Source organism: Castanea sativa, chromosome 9 (assembly GCF_040712315.1).
Source record: "Castanea sativa cultivar Marrone di Chiusa Pesio chromosome 9, ASM4071231v1".
Classification (NCBI taxonomy): domain Eukaryota; kingdom Viridiplantae; phylum Streptophyta; class Magnoliopsida; order Fagales; family Fagaceae; genus Castanea; species Castanea sativa.
In genome coordinates, this window is record NC_134021.1 from 4,239,754 (window position 1) to 4,258,897 (window position 19,144).

The window sequence follows — 19,144 nt, forward strand, 5'->3', positions numbered from 1 at the left end:
AAGAGGTCCAGACTACTGAGAAAGTAATAAAAGGTTTTAATAGAAATCAAATCTTGTGAGCCTACCTCTCAGAACTAGTAGGATTTTTTTGACTTTCTAGCAAATACTAATGGAGTAGAAAATTTTAATTTCAAACTATTCAAAGTTGCGGGGTACTTGTATTGGAAAACCTGATTGAAGAATTAATGGATTGATATTTTGCATCTTTCAGTTGACAAAATAGTTAAAGAAGGCCTTTCCAACATGATTAAGGACATAGGGGATCCAGCAGGATTCAAATGTGATTAAGGATGAGGTTGGCTTTTTAAGGTGTGGAATGATAAGATTTCATAATTATGATCAATTTATCACCATTATCTTATTTAATTTCTTGGTGTTATTTTTGTTTAATATTATTCATGACTTCTTATTTGGAGGCTAAATGATCATTTGGAAGCCCAACTCTATAAAAAAACATCATTTTTTCTATTTTCTTTTTAGCTATTCGATATGAATTGTTGGTATCAATTGTTTGTTGAACATGTTTATAAACTTAGCCACAGCAAGTAATTATTAGGTTATCTTGAAATAGAGTTGACGTTATAGATGATTTGTTTTGAACAATCACATTTTGCTGTTGTAATAGACCTCAATTTCTTTTTTACTTTGTTTAATCGATCATTTATAAAATTTCGATAAATGATTATTCTAATAAATAACTTAACTAAGTTTTTATAGATTTTATGAACAATAAAAAAAAAATCGTATTTTTAACAAAGATGACATCTTATGTTAGTGGGTAAAAGGACAGTAATTCCCAAAAAAATTGTAAACTTTGTTTAAGAGTTCATACCTTACAACCTAAAAGAATTATTTCTGAGTTCTGTGAATTGGGGGTTGATTAGGATCCACTCTCCAAAACCAGGAGGGAAATCAAATTCTTATCAAGCTAAGGCCATCTAATGGTTGCGGTAACAAGCTAGCCTTAAATTAAATAGCCTTGAATATAAAGAACAAAGTTTGGTTTCTTAACCCTACCTCCCGGCCAGAAGACTTGGAATTTGAAAATGGATTGAAACTCAAAGAGCTGCATCACACCCTCAATTTAATTTCTTCAATCTGAATATTTAAGCCCCATCTTATGTCCATGGCTTCTGCAATGGTTGCAAGGGAAAAAGTTAAAAACTCAGTAAATTCATTTGGTGGGTGCGTAGGTATTCATGATTTGCTCCATTACAAGCTTTTGCTTTTTCAATGAATACTATTATCATTCTTCCTAGTGGCACAGCACGATTTTGACAGTGTTAATTGGAGTGGAAGTAAAGTGGGTGAGTGAGTGGGTGTCGTGTGGTCTTGTTAAGCTGTGAGACAAAGCGTGTGGGTTTTGTACTTGTAAAGCAGAAATCCCACATCGAAAACGCGTAAGAAGGAAAAGCGAGTAGATGTACTATAAAAGGAGGACTCATGGGAACGGGCAACATACTTACCTGGACGGGGTCAATGGGTGATCAAAAAGGCCCATGGCCTAGGCTAGTGACCTCCATTGCACTTAGGAGGGGTGCTCGCCTAAGGTCTGCCCAAGTGGCAGAGCCTACGTCATAATTTGTGGTAGTGGGGGCCTGCGTTCGCGCGGCCCCTATCTAATTCTAAGCTAAGTTTTCTTGGGTTCTTTCTGGTCTTCACGTGTTGCTTGAGTTGCCAAAAGTAAACAAACTATTTTTCCTGAGGTCACTCCCTGGAAAATGGTAGCTTTCAAAACGTCCTAATTTATTTTCCAAACTCAGGTGAAAAAAAAAGACCCCGGACAGTGATTTCTGGAATATCAGGACGTTTTTATTAGGACTCCAGACGGTGGTTAAAGTGTCACGGGAAGACGAAGTGTTAAAAAAGTTGGACAAAAATTTACTCAAAATGTGTGTTAACAGGCACCTTACCGTTAACACAACCCTTTCTTTATTTTATTGACCAAAACTGATACTTAGTTGTTAAGCTAAACATTGTTTATCATTTTTACTTCCAAGTCAACAATCCGCTGCCATAATATAAGAACTCAACTATTGTGATTTGTGATAAAATATTGTGAAAATTGTTGTATTACTCTTTCTGGTCCAAATACTAATTTGCCCTCAAGATCGCTACCAATACCTTCTTAACGAAGTTTTCATGTGCCATCTGTAAAACTTTGTGAGAGACTTGAACCTTCACCCCAATCACACCAACCAGGCTAATCTAAACACCAATGGGCTTCAGCATTTTAAGCCGTATGGATAGATACAAAGCCATCGCGGCTTCAGGTTCTATGCGAAACGAAAAGCAAGTACAGACTCATTTTTGTTCTCCAAAGTTAATTCACACTAAACCCATCAAAGAAACCATTTTTCTTTTTTCTTTTTGGGTCAGAGACTTAGAGCCCGTCATACAAACAAGTGGGCCTGTAGGCCCATCACAGAACAGAATATACCCTCCTGGATGACCTATGTTTAGACTTTAAAGCATAATTATCTCAAACTAGATAAGTCCCAGAAAGCAAAAACATAATATACAAACACAACCCTCAACTTCTCAACGGAGCTCCTATCAAAAATAAAAATAAAAAACCTCTCAACGGAGCCAATTGTCTTTGGCTGATTCATATGAATGAATCACGCTTTCACAATTTTCACTCTCTATCAAAAATCCATTGACAGACAAAGACAGTAACTAACAACCTCATCATCACCACCGTCCATTCCATTGACCCAAAACCCCCCCAAAAAAAGTCAAATCCCAACCCATTAATTAAACTAATTATCGTACCCAAAGTACCACTCTATTCACCAAACCACAAGATCCAACCCTCCGATCCTGCAAACCATTGAAAAAAAAAAACACACAAAACCCAGAAAAGAAAAACCAAAAGCAGAGCACAGCACGAGCTCTTCTTTTTTGAAAAATAAATTGAAAAAGAAAAAAAGAAAAGAAAAAAAGAGGTTTGTGTGCTAAAACTACTAGTAGTTTTGTGTGTTATATGATCACATGGTAGACAACGATGCACAGCAACGCAAACGGCATGCTATCAACGGCGGCGGCGGCGGCTTCATCGGCCAACACGGCGGTTCAGTCACCAGGGCTCAAAACCTATTTCAAAACCCCAGAAGGACGTTATAAGCTACACTACGAGAAGACTCACCCTTCGGGTCTCCTTCATTACGCTCATGGCAAAACCGTCACTCAGGTTCGTTCTTCCACACATTTCTGGAATTTTCTATTTCTTACTTTTTCGAACCAATTTTTCATTTTTGGGAGTTTTGTTGAATACCCATTTCGTGAAAATGGATGTTCTGTGAGTTTAAGGTTTTTTTTTTTTCTTTCTCGTTGATAATGATTTCTAGGGTTTTACTGATGATCAATACCTGTTTGTTAGAATTTCCGTTTGAATTTGGGTTTTGATTTATTTTGCTTAATAGTTTTCCATGACAATCTTTGGTTAATGTTGATATATTTGGTTATAATTTGATACCCATTTTCAAAATTAAGGTTTTTAGGACTATTCTGTTTCAATTTTATTAACATGAATTTCTGGAAGGTGTTTGGTTGATTCTCATGTTCAGGGATTTTCTCAAAAGTCCATGTTTTAGAATCCATTGATGGTCACACGTATTAGTTGATTTAGTTAGCTATGTATTTGTCAAAATTGAACTTTTGAAGGCATTTTTGGTTGATTTTTTAATGATCAGGTAAGCCTAGCACATCTTAAAGACAAGCCAGCCCCATCAACCCCAACAGCCCCATCTTCAAGCTTCAGCTCTAGCAGTGGGGTCCGATCAGCTGCAGCGAGGTTATTGGGTGGAAGTAATGGAAGTCGGGCTCTTAGCTTTGTTGGAGGGAATGGTGGGAGTAAGATTAATGGTGGGAATAGTAGGATTGGGTCATTGGGGTCTTCGAGTTCTAGTAATTCAATGGGTAGTTCAAATTTCGATGGTAAAGGTTCTTATTTGGTCTTCAATGTTGGAGATGCTATCTTTATAAGCGATTTGAATTCTCAAGACAAGGTAATTTGTTATTTTATTATTTGACTTTTTAAAGTTTTGGAAAATTTGGGTTGTCTTATGAAAATTAAATCATTAAATGTAGGATCCGATAAAGTCTATCCATTTCAGTAATTCGAACCCTGTGTGCCACGCATTTGATCAGGATGCTAAGGATGGGCATGATTTGATTATCGGGTTGATTTCTGGGGATGGTAAAATAAAATTGTTAACTCAAATTTGAATTGTAAGTTTGTTTTGAAAGTTATAAATTTATTGTTCCTGTGTGCATTATTGTAGTGTACTCTGTGTCACTGAGACAGCAATTACAGGATGTAGGAAAGAAGCTTGTTGGGGCTCAACATTATAACAAAGATGGTTCTGTTAACAACAGGCAAGGATTAACTCTGTTTTAGTACCCTTCTAATATATGTGATGTTAATTCTTTCTTTCTGCTTTTTTATTATCAGGTCCATCAGATATTACACCTGGCATCCAGTTTGAGTAGATGTTTTGAAATTCATTTTCTTTGTCCAAGCCATGGAATATGGATAAATTGCGAAAGGCTTGTAGAGTCTAAGATAACTATTCTTTCTTGCCCAATAAGCATTGGAATAGGTCTTTATTTATTGTGATTTTGTACATTTTATTACTTATAAAAAAAGAAGTAATTTTGTACATTTAATATCATTATTTTTGTTACAGTTTAGAGATAAAATAAAAAATTAATGGGAAACAGGCAGTGCCTCTATTATCCAATGGCTTCTACGTTCTCATGAACTACTAGACTTAAGTGGATTCTAAATGGTTTTCAACCTTGCCAATATGACCACACGAGGTTAAAAAGAAAAGAAAAGAAAAAGAGTACTCTTGATGCTCTAACTTTAACTACCAAATTGTGCTTTGATTTGATAGTTCTTAAGCGATTGGTTTTCTTGGAGTTTCCAAGTTGATAGTTATTAATACCTTGACTTTACTTATTTATTGACAAATAACACCTAGACTATATTGTATAACAGACAATTGTTGGGAGACCATTAAATGCAATAGTTTTCAGCAACCATATCTAATAAGAATTTTTAAAGTTTTCCTGACAAGTTTGGGTTGCTTGGATTGGCACCTTCTTTCTAGCTAGTTAGGGTTCATCTCTTGCAATTGCTAGTATCCCCCCCGCGTGTGCCCAATTTCAAATGTTCAATGTTGTTTGGCAGATCTTAGAATTATTTCCTTCTACATGGCTTTGAAGGCCCTTTTGCCACCATCAATTGATTTTCCATAAAAGATTATCAATTGGAATTGCTATTTTGTGTTGCACCCAATGGTAGGAGTAGTTCTTTGGAAATAATATGATTAATGGATGTGGGACATGTCTAATAAACTATGTGTGACTTACCAATCAAAAAGAATAATATAATATGTGACTTCTTACAAACAAGTGTGTTGAAAAAAGGAAGGGAGCGCATTGTTTGTTCTTTTGACTTTGTGATGATAGTTGGCATTTATTCTTTGTTCATTTATATGATGAATTCACATCCCCTGTTGGATACTTGCATAGACACTCCACATTACGTCGGATTTAAAATAATAATAATAATAATAAAAATAAATAAAAATGACACTGCAACTGTCTCCCTGTGTTATATAGTTGGAGATTAAATTCTGAACGCACAAGCACATTGAACAGCATAACTAAGTCCCTGTAATTTGGGCCATTTGGTGACTTTTTTTTTTTATAAAATTTGATTCCTAATATGTCTACTTTTCATTCCTCTGTGGACAGTATGAAACCTGGGGAAAACTAATTGATATATCCTTCATAAAATTTCTTTTGCTGGTTAACCTGTGCTTTGTGATATTGCTTCTTGTACACATGCATGCATGCAAGGACAAATAATACATCCTTTCATCATGTTTCTTACTGGACATGGAGAAGGAATGTGACTTTGATGGTAGTGCATTCTATTTCTCAATAGAAAAGTCATCTGCATGAAGTTTCAAGTTGGAAGTTTTGAAGGAAAGTGTGTTATGGATATGTATTCTGTCTCTTGGTAAAAACATTATCTGCATCATTAAAAAATAAATAGAAAGCTGCAGCATATATATCAATGAATTTTATTTTATACACTCATTCTATTCTGTTTGAGGTTGAGTTCTAGTTCAAATGGCACCTTCTCTCCTTGAAAGAGCAAGGTGAAGGTCGTGGGTTTTGAACCCACGACCTTCACCTTAGGATTGATCCCAACATAATGATGATATACTTCCAGAGGCAGTAGTGGTCTAGTTCTTGGTTAAATGTTTTTCTTATCCCTACATTCACTATTTCCTGGTCTGGTTGACAAAGTAGGTAGTTGTAAATTTTCACCCTGCTTTGGTATTCTCCTAAGGATGCACCTTCAACGTACAGATGTTATACTTACAGAAACACTATTCTTACTAGAAATATAATAAACTACTCAATTTTGCATGGGTTGGAGGAATAGCCTTTGATTTCTGCAAAATTTATTCTTGTGAAAAAACCACAAAATCTGGAACAACTCTCACCCAATGCATATTCTATGCTATATATAATAGGCAAAGCATATTTTTGATATCTCGCAACATACACATACTCCTGTCTCAGCTCTTAATTCGAGGGTTTGAAAATATAAAATGAAATTAATAACTGACCCACTTCTTAGTTATTGTTTTTATTTATTCTGTATGAAAATTTTCAGATATGTAGTTGAAGTGCATGACTAACTTCACAATTGAATTATCAAACAGTTTTACTGATTAAAAAAAAAGTACATGACTAGTTTGATTAACCTTGTTCTTTCCAACAGTCGTTGTACTAGTATTGCATGGGTGCCTGGAGGTGATGGTACTTTTGTTGTTGCTCATGCTGATGGGAACCTGTACGTGTATGAAAAGGCAAGCCTTGAACTCTTATATTTCTCCATGTTGTATGTTTTGATTTGAGCATGTTTTTACCCTTTTTTTTTTCTTTTTTTTTTCCTAGGGCAAAGATGGCGCAAATGATTCTTCATTCCCTTTTGTCAAAGATCCAATGCAGTTTTCTATTGCGCATGCACGTTACAGTAAGGTGCTGGAATTGATTGCTATTTTGTTATAAAATTGTTTTGGTTGTTTCTTTATATATGGATCTTTCCTTCCTATTATTTGTTTCTTTGTTTAAATTGGTTTTTTTCAAGACAATGAGCTCTAGCTCAAATAACACCTCATAGTAAGGTGTACTTTTCCACCAGATGCATGTGTAATTTACCAATAAAAAAAAATGGTGTCTGTAGAGGTGAATTGTGAGATTCCACAAGTAATTAATTGTTAGGAAATATGTGGCATGTAGTTTTTTTCTTTTTAGAATGTAGCTTTGCAAATTTGTGTTAAATTTTTTTTTTTGATAAATAACGTAAGAATATTATTAATAATAATAAAGAAATTGCCTAGCCGAGTACATTGGGGATGTACTATGGGGGAAATTTGTGTTAAATTTTGGATAAGGCATGACAATGCAACATTTTTCTTGCCCTGGTTATTAAGATTTCAATTTGCTAATAGTGGACAGACACCTGCATTATAATTAAATAGTTGTAGGAGTGCTGATGTTACTTTAGTTCCATCATTCAGATTTCAATATATCTAAGACATTGTGCTTGGATCATTTCCAATGGTAGACCCCTAGTCTTATTGGCATTGATTGGGGGACTTCACATGTTAATTCGATCTTCACTCTCTGACTGTTTTAGTCATATCTTTTGTTTATTCAAATTTTCCATATGTATGTTGATATTTAAGCTGATAGCTGCAAATAATGTTTCATCATAGGAGACCATTTTGTGCCTTGACAAATGGTTTCCATCTAATGTAATATTCCCATTGTCGAATTGGTATAATCATCCCATGCATGTACCCATCTGCTATGATATAAGTTCCAACTGGGGCTTAGACTTTGGGCAAAAAATTGGTGATTTACTTGCTCTAGAAGAGGATCTGTGAAGTTGCCTTTGTTTCCAAATTAGCACAAGGAGTGGGAGCCTGTCACCTGCTTCCAATTAATTTTCAACTCTCTTTCTAGATTGCAAAAGCTTATATCTTGGTAGTGTTTGACTTTGCAATAGGTGATTGTTTATGGCCAGTATCATAAGAATAACAACATTGTATGACTAAAACACATTTGAATGAGTGGCGTGTTTGTGTGTCTACCTTCCATTGAATGTTATGAGAATAATATTATTCGCTTGAGAGATTTTCTGTATTTTGTGTTGGTGCCTTTGCATTCATGTTTTAGGTGGGCAGCAGTAGGTACTAGGTTCAACCTAGACCACAGTATTATGGCTCAATAACCAGGAAATGCAAAGTGCTTAATATTACATCATGCATGTTGAAATATGCCTGGTTCTTGAACATACTTCTAAGGTTTGAGTCTTTCTTAAGTTGTTGTAGTGTTAGTTGAGCTAGGTCAGTTTTTTCAGGTTTGTGAAGGTTTTTGTGCAAGTATATTGGTAACATCCTTTCAGTGACTTAGCTGAGTACTCACTTCACTTTTTACTGGTCACTAGGCTAACTATTATGTAACATACATAAGGGATACATCTGACGTGTTAAATCAATTTTCTTCTTTCTTCACTTGACATTTCTTTGTTGATCTCTTTCAATATTTATGCAGAGTAACCCACTTGCCAGATGGCATATATGCCAAGGTTCAATTAATAGCATTGCTTTCTCAACTGACGGGGCCTACCTTGCAACTGTGGGAAGAGATGGTATAATTTGTTCCCATACCAACTGCACTGTATTGTTGTTCAGTTTATTTATTTTGTACTAGCAGTGACATAATTGAGCTTTATTTAAATGCTGAATACAGGTTATCTACGAGTTTTTGACTACTATAAGGAACAACTTGTATGTGGTGGCAAAAGTTATTATGGGGCTCTATTATGTTGTGCTTGGAGGTTGGTAACTTTACTGGTTTCCCAGTCATTGCCTATTGTTGTTAGTTTAAATGTTTCTTTTATTGTCCTTGATTTTTCCTTCTTTATCTAAATTGGTACATTATGTAGTTCTTGCTGGTTTAAATTTTATTGTTCTCTTTGAGAAAATAGATAGTATCATTGACAACAAAATGCCACTCAAACAGCATGGATGGAAAATACATTCTGACGGGAGGTGAAGATGATTTAGTACAAGTTTGGAGCATGGAAGATCGGAAGGTTGTAGCATGGGGTGAGGGGCATAATTCATGGGTAAGTTAATTAAAATAATGTTGGGCTACATATAATTCTCACATAATGATAGCCACCTTGCTTAGTGTTTTCTGAATCATGCTGGCAGGTCAGTGGAGTGTTTTTTGATTCATATTGGTCATCACCAAATTCAGAGGGCACAGGGGAAACTGTTATGTATCGGTTTGGTTCTGTTGGTCAGGTATTGAGAAATATGGCTGGTCTCATTGCAAATGATGATTCCCCTCTTACAAGTGTTGACTGTTTGTTGATTGTTTTAATGTAACTTCTATTATTTTAACCACTGAAAACCTGCCTTTTTCTTGGATATATAATACTTTCACATTATAATGGTCTTACCTAGCGCAAAAGGCTCTCACTTCTGTGGGTCTTGCCGTCTTCAAGTGTTTGGAACTTTTTTGGAACAATTAGAAACTAGTTTGAGTCCCACTAGTCCTGGACTAAGTCGGGCACACCAAGTCAGAGCTGTGATATGGTTTCTGAAATTTGGGCTATGCAGAGATTTCGGTGAAGGTAAACTCTGTCAGCACTTTGGAGGAACCTTTGGAACCAATAGGGCTTTAGGACAACTTTAATAGGAGTCAAATTTGGGTTTACTTACCTGACAAGGCTTTTTTTTTGGGGGCGACAGGAGGCAGGAGTAAAGTTATTAGATAAATAAAGTGGAACCATGCTTTTTGTTATGTTAATCTGATGAAATCGTCAAAATGAATGTTTAATTATGTGAAGTGCCATATCTTATGAAGCAACATGTTATGTGGTCAAGCAACAAAATATATTGAACTAATGATACTACAAGCAGGGTCTTAAGATTAATAATTGGCTACAGGAGAGAATAGAATTTTTTAATGTTTGTATTTTAGACAAGTTATGGCCTGTTTGTTCAGATTATTATAAAAGAATTTCTTTAGGTGAGATGAGGGAATAAAAGAAAATAAAGAGTTGGCTAATATTTTCATGAAAATTAAACCAATTACTGCAGTTGCAGCCTTGTAGGGAGAAAATATGGTTTGAGTTGGAAGTAATGCTGTAAGAATTATTCTTGATGTGATAGCCTTTGATCTGTGTAATATTTTATTTGTTTCGTTTAGATGCTCTTATGCTTTTTTGTCAGTCACTGATTCTTTGCATCACTTGCATACTTTATAGTTTTCATATTTCACCACTTGATGTGTTTGTGGGCAGGACACACAATTGCTTCTGTGGGATCTGGAAATGGACGAGATTGTAGTGCCCTTGCGGCGCCCTCCTGGTGGGTCCCCCACATACAGTACTGGAAGCCAGTCAGCTCACTGGGATAGCGCTTGCCCAGTTGGTAACCTGCAACCTGCTCCAAGCACACGAGACGTCCCAAAGATCTCCCCAGTTGTTGCTCATCGTGTTCACACTGAACCCCTCTCTGGCTTGATATTTACCCAGGAATCCGTTCTTACCGTGTGCCGGGAGGGGCACATAAAGATCTGGATGAGACCTGGGGTAGGAGAAAGCCAGTCAAACAACTCTGAAACTTTGTCCAGTGCCAGCTTTAAGGAGAAACCTTTATTCTCAAGCAAGGTTGGCAGTTCCAGTTACAAGCTATGAGCCTACGGCCAAACCATCATGAGGAAAAACCAAGCTATTTTTCATATGCCATTGTCTTTTCATCTGGTTGGTTTCGTGTTATGTATACGAAACGTGATTGGAGTGAGAATAACCAACTGGATCTATTGTATATTCAACGTATAAAAATGCCGGTGATGGCACTCAAGAGGTTGGGAGGGAGACAACCCCCCTTGTAAGTACAAAACGGCTGTTAGTATAATGATTGACAGGAATAACATGAAGTTGCCCCTTTGAGATATGTTCTTCTCAGCAGTGCTTTCAAGATTTATTCTGTTGGTAGTTCATTGTCAACAATTACGTCAAAACTTTGTTGGATTACCCTATGATTGAAGTGGTAAAATCCTTCAGAGGCATTCATTTTGGACTTGGCTTGGAATAAAAATTTGAGTTGACTCTCACTATTGGGTTTTGAAACAAAATACTCTCGAGGGGGAGGATGAACTTATGCAGAGATGTAAATTGTAACATGCAGAGAGCCATAAATATAGCCTTGATATTTAAGTTTTATAGATTGGATAGACATCAAGAATCTGGGTTATCCCAGATTCAGTTCGTTTGTTTTGGCAGCTGCTATGGGTGGGACTCAGCAGCACAAAAGACAACACTTTCTTATCATTTGTCGTTCATATCTATGGCGTTGCTGGCCTTGTGCTGTTTCTTAATATTTATATATATTACTACTTAATCCTGCAATAGCCTTTTGTTTTTACCAGCCTTAAAATTTTCATTTAATCCTTGGTGTAAAATTTTGGTTGTTGAGAAATATATGGGAATAGGAGCATATATGTAACTGATCCACATTTAACTGGAATTTCATTTTTTTTCTTCTGCAAATATGAATTTTCTTATTTCTTCTCAGTGAGATTGTTTAACTGGAACCAGTATTGATCAAATGATATGACCAACTTACTATTTCGAAGCTTCAAAAAATGAAAATTTCAATTACTATTATTTTATTACAATTTACATATTACAATGTTCAGAACTTAATGGCCTGTTTGGATGTTTAAAAAAGGAGGGAGAGTAGAGTAGAGGGAAGGAGAGTAATTCAATTACCTTGTTTGGGAGTTTTTTAAGGAAGGAGGGGGAGGGGTTTGAAGGGATTTCAACTACCTCCAACCCCCTCATTTTTAACTCTCCCAAATTGGAGAGATTTGGAGGGAGAGTAGAGCACATAAAATTATCGATAAAGTAAATTACCTAATTTACCCTTATTATATTTATAAAATTACAATGTTAAAAACAAGGAGAAGGGCTAATTACTCCCTTCCCCCTTACTAATTATAAAAACATCCAAACAAGGTGGAGGATAATCATTCTCCTCTACTCTCCTCCCCACTACTCCCCTCCCCTCTACTCTCCTCCCTCTCTAAACTCCCAAACTGGCCATAACAGAATTTGACATTGACGAATGACGATGGAAACCAGCATTCTAATGTGGGAGCAAGTAATATTGCTCGTGTGTTTGCTGGTAATCCTTATAGAGAATTGAAACTCCCAACTTACCACTAGTATATGTTTATTTCAAAAAACAAAAGCACCAAGGTGGAAGAATACAACAGCCCTCCAAACTGTCTTAAAGGAGGGGGAAAATGTTGGCAGTTTTAGTTACATGTATCAAACAACGCAAAATCAAAGCTAGTTTATACATCTGGTTATTCTCCTTTCTTGTGTGTGCTTGATTGCCTGAGATTGACCAACTTGTCCTATTGTATATGCAGGTCCTGTATATGCAATACAACAAAAATCCTACTTGTCCTGAAGAAAAACATGCAGTCTGAACTAGTATAGTAGAACTCTCACGCATCTTTATTAATTTATCACAATGTTACACCTTACCCCTCCCCTACCCCCTTCCTTCAATGCAGAGATATAGTGAAGATTTATCCCCGTGTACTTACATTAAGAAGGCGCATTGGCCCAAATGGGGGCTACAGACTACAGAACCAAACATTCATAATTGATTTACTATTAATAGAGCCAAAACGTTCCCTTATTATGCCACTGTTTGTGGCATTAATTAATCTAAAAATACCTCGTTGTGACATGGATAACTTCTCTATCTCCCCTTTCACTTTCACGGTGGTGAGGATCCGTCTCAAATTGAAGTGCAGTTTCAGATGATTGGCCTGGCTGTGTCTCCTCCTGAGAACCACGTTGTTGATTTGACTGAGAAAGACGCCTCTGCCTCCAGTTCTGGGCCTCGACAATAGCAGAATGTGCACACATGGTGAATCCAAACCCAGCAAGTGCAGCAATAAGAATAGATAAAACAGCCTGGATGTGAACCTGCAGATCCCAAACAGATATATGAAACTCTTTAAGTCTTAATATTAAAAGGATCACATTCCTTTAGCTTATATTAGGATGGGATCCACGGCGTTCAAACCTAGAACTTATCATTGGGTATGAGAGAGAGGAAATAGCGAGCCATGAAATAGTGTTGGAGATCAAAGAATTTCTTACCAATGAGTAAAAGATGTGTCCAAAGAGAACCACCAGACCAAATTGAATTGCTGCATAAATCCAGACATATTTTCTGCTTACTACACACAAATTTCAGAGGAGTTAGTATAACTCTGAGATGACAAAATCCAAGCACACAAGGCATTGGCTAAACACAGCATACCCATTGTTGTGGCTGTCATGGATGCTAGTAGACCCAATATGCAGGAAAATGGAAGAGATAATGCAATTGCACCTGATCCCATTTTTGAAATCTGTCCAGATGATAATATTAGGAACTCCCTTAGGCTTGGCAGATAGTTTTGGAGGTCACTAAACTTACCAGAAGCTGCTCCAGAAAAGAAAAGTAAGCAAGCATGCTGACAATGACAAGAACTGGAACATCCTGCCATATCCTGATGAATATTTGCATTTAGTTTCAGTTATATTACCTTGGAAGATGATATTAAACAGAGCTCAGACATAGATTACATACTAAATTGGCTACAAGTTACAGATGACTAGCTAAAAAGCACTTTCAAGTCTTGTCTAATTGTTTACTAGTCAACTAGATTTAAACCTGATTTGGGTCAAGTGGCTTTAGAAGTAATTTTTCAATTAAGGTTTTCAACTTATAGTCTTTAGACTTCTAATCTATGCAACAGAAAAGGTAAAATTAAAATCCGGATTATATTTAGTCTAATGATAGGCAACAGGAATATTGAAATAGAAATAAAATTAAATTTTTTTTAAAAAAAAGGAGAAAAATCAAGGATATCCTTTCCCTATCCCATGTAGAGTGGAAAACTTTTACTTGCCTATATCTGGCAACCTCAGGTTGCTGACCACTTCCTTGCAAGTTATGGACTGGAACATTTTGAATTCGTAGAAGAGTGACAGGTAGGTTCTGAACCTCTTGCTTGCACACATCACATATTTTATTACCTTTAATGCTAAACCATTTTATTAAGCATTCTTTGTGGGCCAAGGCAAGTTCACCTTTGCAGCTACATTCCATCTTGAGGGTGTCAGCACCTTCCCCCAGTTCAACAAGGCAGATTCTACAAACAGCTTCTTCTTCAGGTATATCTTCAACATCGTCGTCATTTCCATCTGAACCGCAAGACTAAGATAAGGCATAGGTTGGTTATCACACATTACAAAACAGGGTCAAAACTAAAAAATGAAATCTGAAACTGCATGCAATTAGTATTATCCTAACTCAGGATCTACGGGTGATTTCCATTAGGATTATCCCCGTCATATGGACAGGGTATACCCTACCAAAAAAATAAATACACAAAGTATCTTTCAGGTCCTTAAGGCTACAAATATACTTATAGTCGGAGTTCTTATCAGGACAGCTCTGTCACAATCTGCCATGAATCTAAGATGAGGCAGCAAAGAATTGATATTTGTCATGTTTTACATGAATACTCTGCCTTTGGCGAATCATATTGGCACTAAAGTTCTGCTTCCACTTCTGGGATTTGAAGCTCTTGATGACTGAGCCAATCAAACTTAATCACATACCAACTGAGTTGACATGGCCAATTCAACCCGCAAAGGCCTTCTATTGATTTTGAAAGAATATATTTTTAATATAATAACGATGAAGATGAGGAGAGGAGGAGGGTTTTTGTTTGATAATGTTTGTGGACATACAATCATGAATAATTATGAGAATAAATTTATAATGCTTTTCCTATCCAGAGCAAGAGAGAGAAAGAGGAAATTTACCAATATCATCTTCCAGGGATGTGTTTGTTGTTGTTGTCGTGACAGTCCCCTCAGCCCTTTGTGGAGTAGTAGAAATCACACGAAAGCCACTACGTACAGATAGGCTTCCTTCTTTCCTAAGTTCAGGGACTGAGCGTGAACGATGAATAGGTTGACGGATCCCTCCTTTCTGCAAAATGAGGAATTATGCATGAATCAAATAGAGAACGGGATAACATATTCAAGGGATATATTGAAATACCAAATTATGATGTATATTTATTTAGTTAATTAAAAGAAAATAAGAAAAGAAACTTTTCACAAATGTGATAAGAATTGAAATTTTGATGACAAAGTGTTATGAGCTCATATGCTACTCAGGATGGAGGACTATTTGACCCAGGCACCTGATCAAGAGAGAGATTTAACAAAGTGGTGAACTATATCACAAATGTAGGAGTAAAATTCATGAAAAGAACCAAAACTGATTCAGAAAATTCCAGGTATGCAGATGCTAAGTTCTGGAAAAATATGTGACACACCATTGGACTGATGAACAACTAGAATTTACTGCTGTTCAGACTCCACCCAAAAATACCGTAATCATAATTGTGATAGCCACCTTTCCTATGTTTTTTTCTGTGGGAAGAAAATGTTCTTTTGGTCTGAGGGGTGAAATATATAGTACACAAAAAGTCAGGGAACGGCTTCACACACTACCTTCATTACCAACCATACATATGCTTTACAAATTTATATATTAGAAGTTACTTGGCTTTCTGAATAACAAAGAATTTGGTATCAACCATAAATACCATGAAATTTCAGCAAGTAGCGGTGATAGGTAAAGAAAAATTAATCTGGTTTACAATAACATAAACAAAGAATGTCCTAAAATCAGAACATTTGCAAATACTTCAAGGGTTGATGCAGAAGGGGGAAGTGAGGGATGGCTCTGCATGCTATGTGCACTGCCACTCATACATGCGCTCCACAAATTTTAGTACTTAAAATTAATTGGCTTTCTGAGTAACAAAGAAGTTGGTATCGACCTGGAATACCATGAAATGTTAACAAGCAAGTAAATTTGACAAAGTACAGAAATTTAAAGCATGTCTACAGTAAGATTAAAGCAGCATCAATGTCCCTAAATCAGAAAATTTAAATAGTTTAAATTAAATGTGACTTTGCAATATTTTTGTGGACACCTAGAATTTTACATCAACAGAATAAATTTGAGTTATACACATCTAGTTAAAATGTACATGATGCATAGATTGAAAACTTCAACAGAAATTAGCTTTTCTGTCACCAATGCTCACCATCTGTGATGTTAAAAACATTGCAGAATACAACAGGGCCATTTAAAATACTTAACACACAGTAATAGTTCTCAAGCTAACACGTGGTGGATACTCACAACAGAACTTAACGGACTGTGCATGTTTCCTCCATGCACAGACTCTGGATTTGAGTGAGCATGTGGTGTTACAGGTCCGGATGAAGCTTCATTCATTTTCAGGGAGAATAGCTTTGAAAGAGACAATGTCCTTGGAAGCCGACGTTTCTCCCATATCCCTGTAGGTGAACCTCCTAGTGCTATAATAGCTGCCTTCTCAATGTCAGAAGTTGTACTTTGACGTTTAAAACTTAGTTTTGGAAGAAGACTTTTTATTGTAAATTTATTTTTCGAAGACGAGGGACCAGGAGATGAATTAACTTTCCCGAAAATAGGGCTCGGTAATGGGGAAAAATTTACTCTTTTAGGGGTGAGACTTGGTGTTTGGGGCAAGTTTATTCTCACATAATCCTCCGTGGCATCCTCTATAATTATTGATGGTTTTTCAAGAACATGGTATTTTGGACTCTGCTGAGGACCAGGTGGCCTTTCTTCAATTATTTCAGTTGAATCTCCAACCTATGAAAGCAGCAAAAAAGAAAAAAAAAAACACAGTTAAGCTTTTGTCATCAACCTAATATGATAAAAGAACGTCACAAGCACAAAATTTCTCATACATGGAGAAATTAGAAATGACCGTTGAGAATAAGTATCAGTTAATTTAATTTGTCCCACATAAATAATGTAAAATACGAGGGAATTTGAAATATGAGATTACATATTTACATAATTTCTCTTGTAAAATATGGCCCTGTAGTAAGCAACATAGCGATTCAGGGTTTGCATAGGTGGCCCCAAATAGTCAATGACAACAGCTTTCTCAAATTGAATTTAGTTGAAATCTTAGAGAATGTTTAAGCCCTGTAACGCTTAGTAAAACCAATGATGTAATCTTGCAAATGTGCAATTCTGTGCCTTAATTTGGACTCTACTAACGTTACTAAGTACCTCTCTGGATTGGCTGAGTGTGTCACAATCACAGATAAAAAGAAAGATTAACTGTACAAGTCAGTGGATTGCTGAGTTAAGACCATAAACTTTTATCAGTGTTTTTCTAGGTGGATGACATATCCAACACTTGACCAAGTTGAAGTAAAAAAAATCTGAAACAGCTAGAAATTTTATTTTCCCTTAGATAATCTTAGAAATCTAATTCTCTAAAAATTCAAAGAGCACACACTCTAATATGTTGTGAAACTACTTTCAACTGGAGAATCGGTAGAAACTACTCATTAAAAAAATAAAAAAGAAGGGACAAATTAAAAAAAAAAAAATACAAAACCCATGATTAAGAGAGAGAGACAGAAAATTATAATTCATGACCAACAAAAAGAGAAGGAGGGTTTCTAGGAAAACCTCTCACAAGTCACATATTTCCTAGTAAAAACCAAACCCGATTTCCAATTTGGTGAAAAAAAGCTAAGAACTTTAGCAGAAGCAAAAGGCAGACAGAACAGAAGAGGTTAAAACTAAAGTACCTGTTGAGAAACACTCATGCTGGTCGAGGAAGCGCTTTTTTCATTTTTCTTAGCAAGGTGGTCATGGTCTTCTTCATTTTCCATGTCAGGTAAAAGAATTTCTGAAACAGAGAGAAATTGCAGGAGGCCAAGACTTTAGAAGTTTAGAACTATAGCTAGAGCTAAAAGAAAGAAGAAAAAAAAACACTAAAGTCTAAACCCCTTTTGGGACCATTTGAGTACAACACAAGATTCTGAGAAGAACCATAGATTCTGAGAAGAAAAAAAACAGCAGAGGAAGAAAAAGTTGAGAGTTGAGAGATTCATGTGTCTTATATATATGAACGAGTGGCACTTGCAGAAGGGGCAAGTGAAACTGAAATTGTTTTCTTTGGTCTTTTGCCCTTCGTAGGTCCCTCCAGTTTCACAGAAAAGACAATTTTAGTGACACTCGAAATGAAACCAGTTGGGTGAAGCAGGTTATTACTCGGACAAGTTAGGTTGTTGTGTCAAACAACTCCAAATCTTATTGGACACTAGAGATACATTCCTATCAGGGAAAAAACTCTGTAAAATTCTATAAGTCTAGTCCAACTAAAATTTTAGTATAATAATTTAGGTAAAAATATATATTACTCTAATTAGAAATATATATAATTTAGGTAAAAATAATAATAAAAATAAATTTCAAGAAATTTGAAATTCTACTCTAATTAGAATTTTATTACCAAAATTTTTTAGAAATTTAAAATAAAGTTCAATAATTATTTTAATGATTTTAATCATCTATCAAAATTTTTAAAAATATTACAATAAATAATTTAGATTTTCAAGCTACTCACTATGAACTCAATAAAATTCTAGTTAAATTTTTTTTAAATGTTTATATATATATATATATATATATATATATATATATATAGACACACACACAATTATACATACAAACTTTCCAACAAAACTCTCTATTTCTTTCTTTATTCCATTTAGATATTATATTTTTTTAATTCTTTCTTTCTTTTTCTTTTTTCCCCTTTTTTTCCCAATGGTGGTATGCTGATAAAAGATCCCATACAACAACAAATTGGTAAAGCATAAAAAACAATCAAAGCCCCGATACAACCAAGAAATGTACACAATTAATACTTCTACGCATAAATTGAGAATAAATACAAAATTAAAATAAATAAATAAAATATATGGCTTGTGTCGAGTAACTTTTTGCATTGAACACAATTTAAAAAGGCACTGGACAAAACTGAAATAAATAAAAATAGATATGGCCTGTGTCTAGTA

General features: G+C 35.6%; 2 protein-coding genes, 1 long non-coding RNA gene and 1 other non-coding gene across 4 annotated transcripts; 2 read left to right on the forward strand and 2 right to left on the reverse strand.

Moving 5' to 3' along the window:
- The first annotated feature begins 1,458 nt into the window (after positions 1-1,458).
- On the forward strand, positions 1,459-1,619 carry LOC142611466 (U1 spliceosomal RNA). The gene has a single exon (XR_012840049.1). It is a non-coding gene; the product is annotated as a U1 spliceosomal RNA (small nuclear RNA).
- An 880-nt stretch (positions 1,620-2,499) lies between these two features.
- LOC142610213 (uncharacterized) lies at positions 2,500-2,945 on the reverse strand. Its single transcript, XR_012839789.1, has 2 exons — positions 2,725-2,945; positions 2,500-2,679 (listed from the first exon to the last, which is right to left on the reverse strand). It is a non-coding gene; the product is annotated as an uncharacterized LOC142610213 (long non-coding RNA).
- On the forward strand, positions 2,719-11,339 carry LOC142610212 (putative catabolite repression protein creC). The gene is made up of 11 exons (XM_075781968.1): positions 2,719-3,193; positions 3,696-4,010; positions 4,093-4,201; positions 4,287-4,380; positions 6,809-6,896; positions 6,985-7,068; positions 8,650-8,746; positions 8,848-8,935; positions 9,121-9,226; positions 9,315-9,407; positions 10,412-11,339. The coding sequence occupies exons 1-11, from the start codon at positions 3,008-3,010 to the stop codon at positions 10,805-10,807; spliced, it is 1,656 nt and encodes a 551-aa protein (XP_075638083.1). The 5' UTR covers positions 2,719-3,007; the 3' UTR covers positions 10,808-11,339.
- A 1,272-nt stretch (positions 11,340-12,611) lies between these two features.
- On the reverse strand, positions 12,612-18,202 carry LOC142609436 (uncharacterized). Its single transcript, XM_075781019.1, has 8 exons — positions 17,870-18,202; positions 16,413-16,910; positions 15,014-15,182; positions 14,092-14,386; positions 13,617-13,689; positions 13,458-13,548; positions 13,295-13,374; positions 12,612-13,117 (listed from the first exon to the last, which is right to left on the reverse strand). The coding sequence occupies exons 1-8, from the start codon at positions 17,951-17,953 to the stop codon at positions 12,854-12,856; spliced, it is 1,554 nt and encodes a 517-aa protein (XP_075637134.1). The 5' UTR covers positions 17,954-18,202; the 3' UTR covers positions 12,612-12,853.
- Positions 18,203-19,144: the final 942 nt, after the last annotated feature.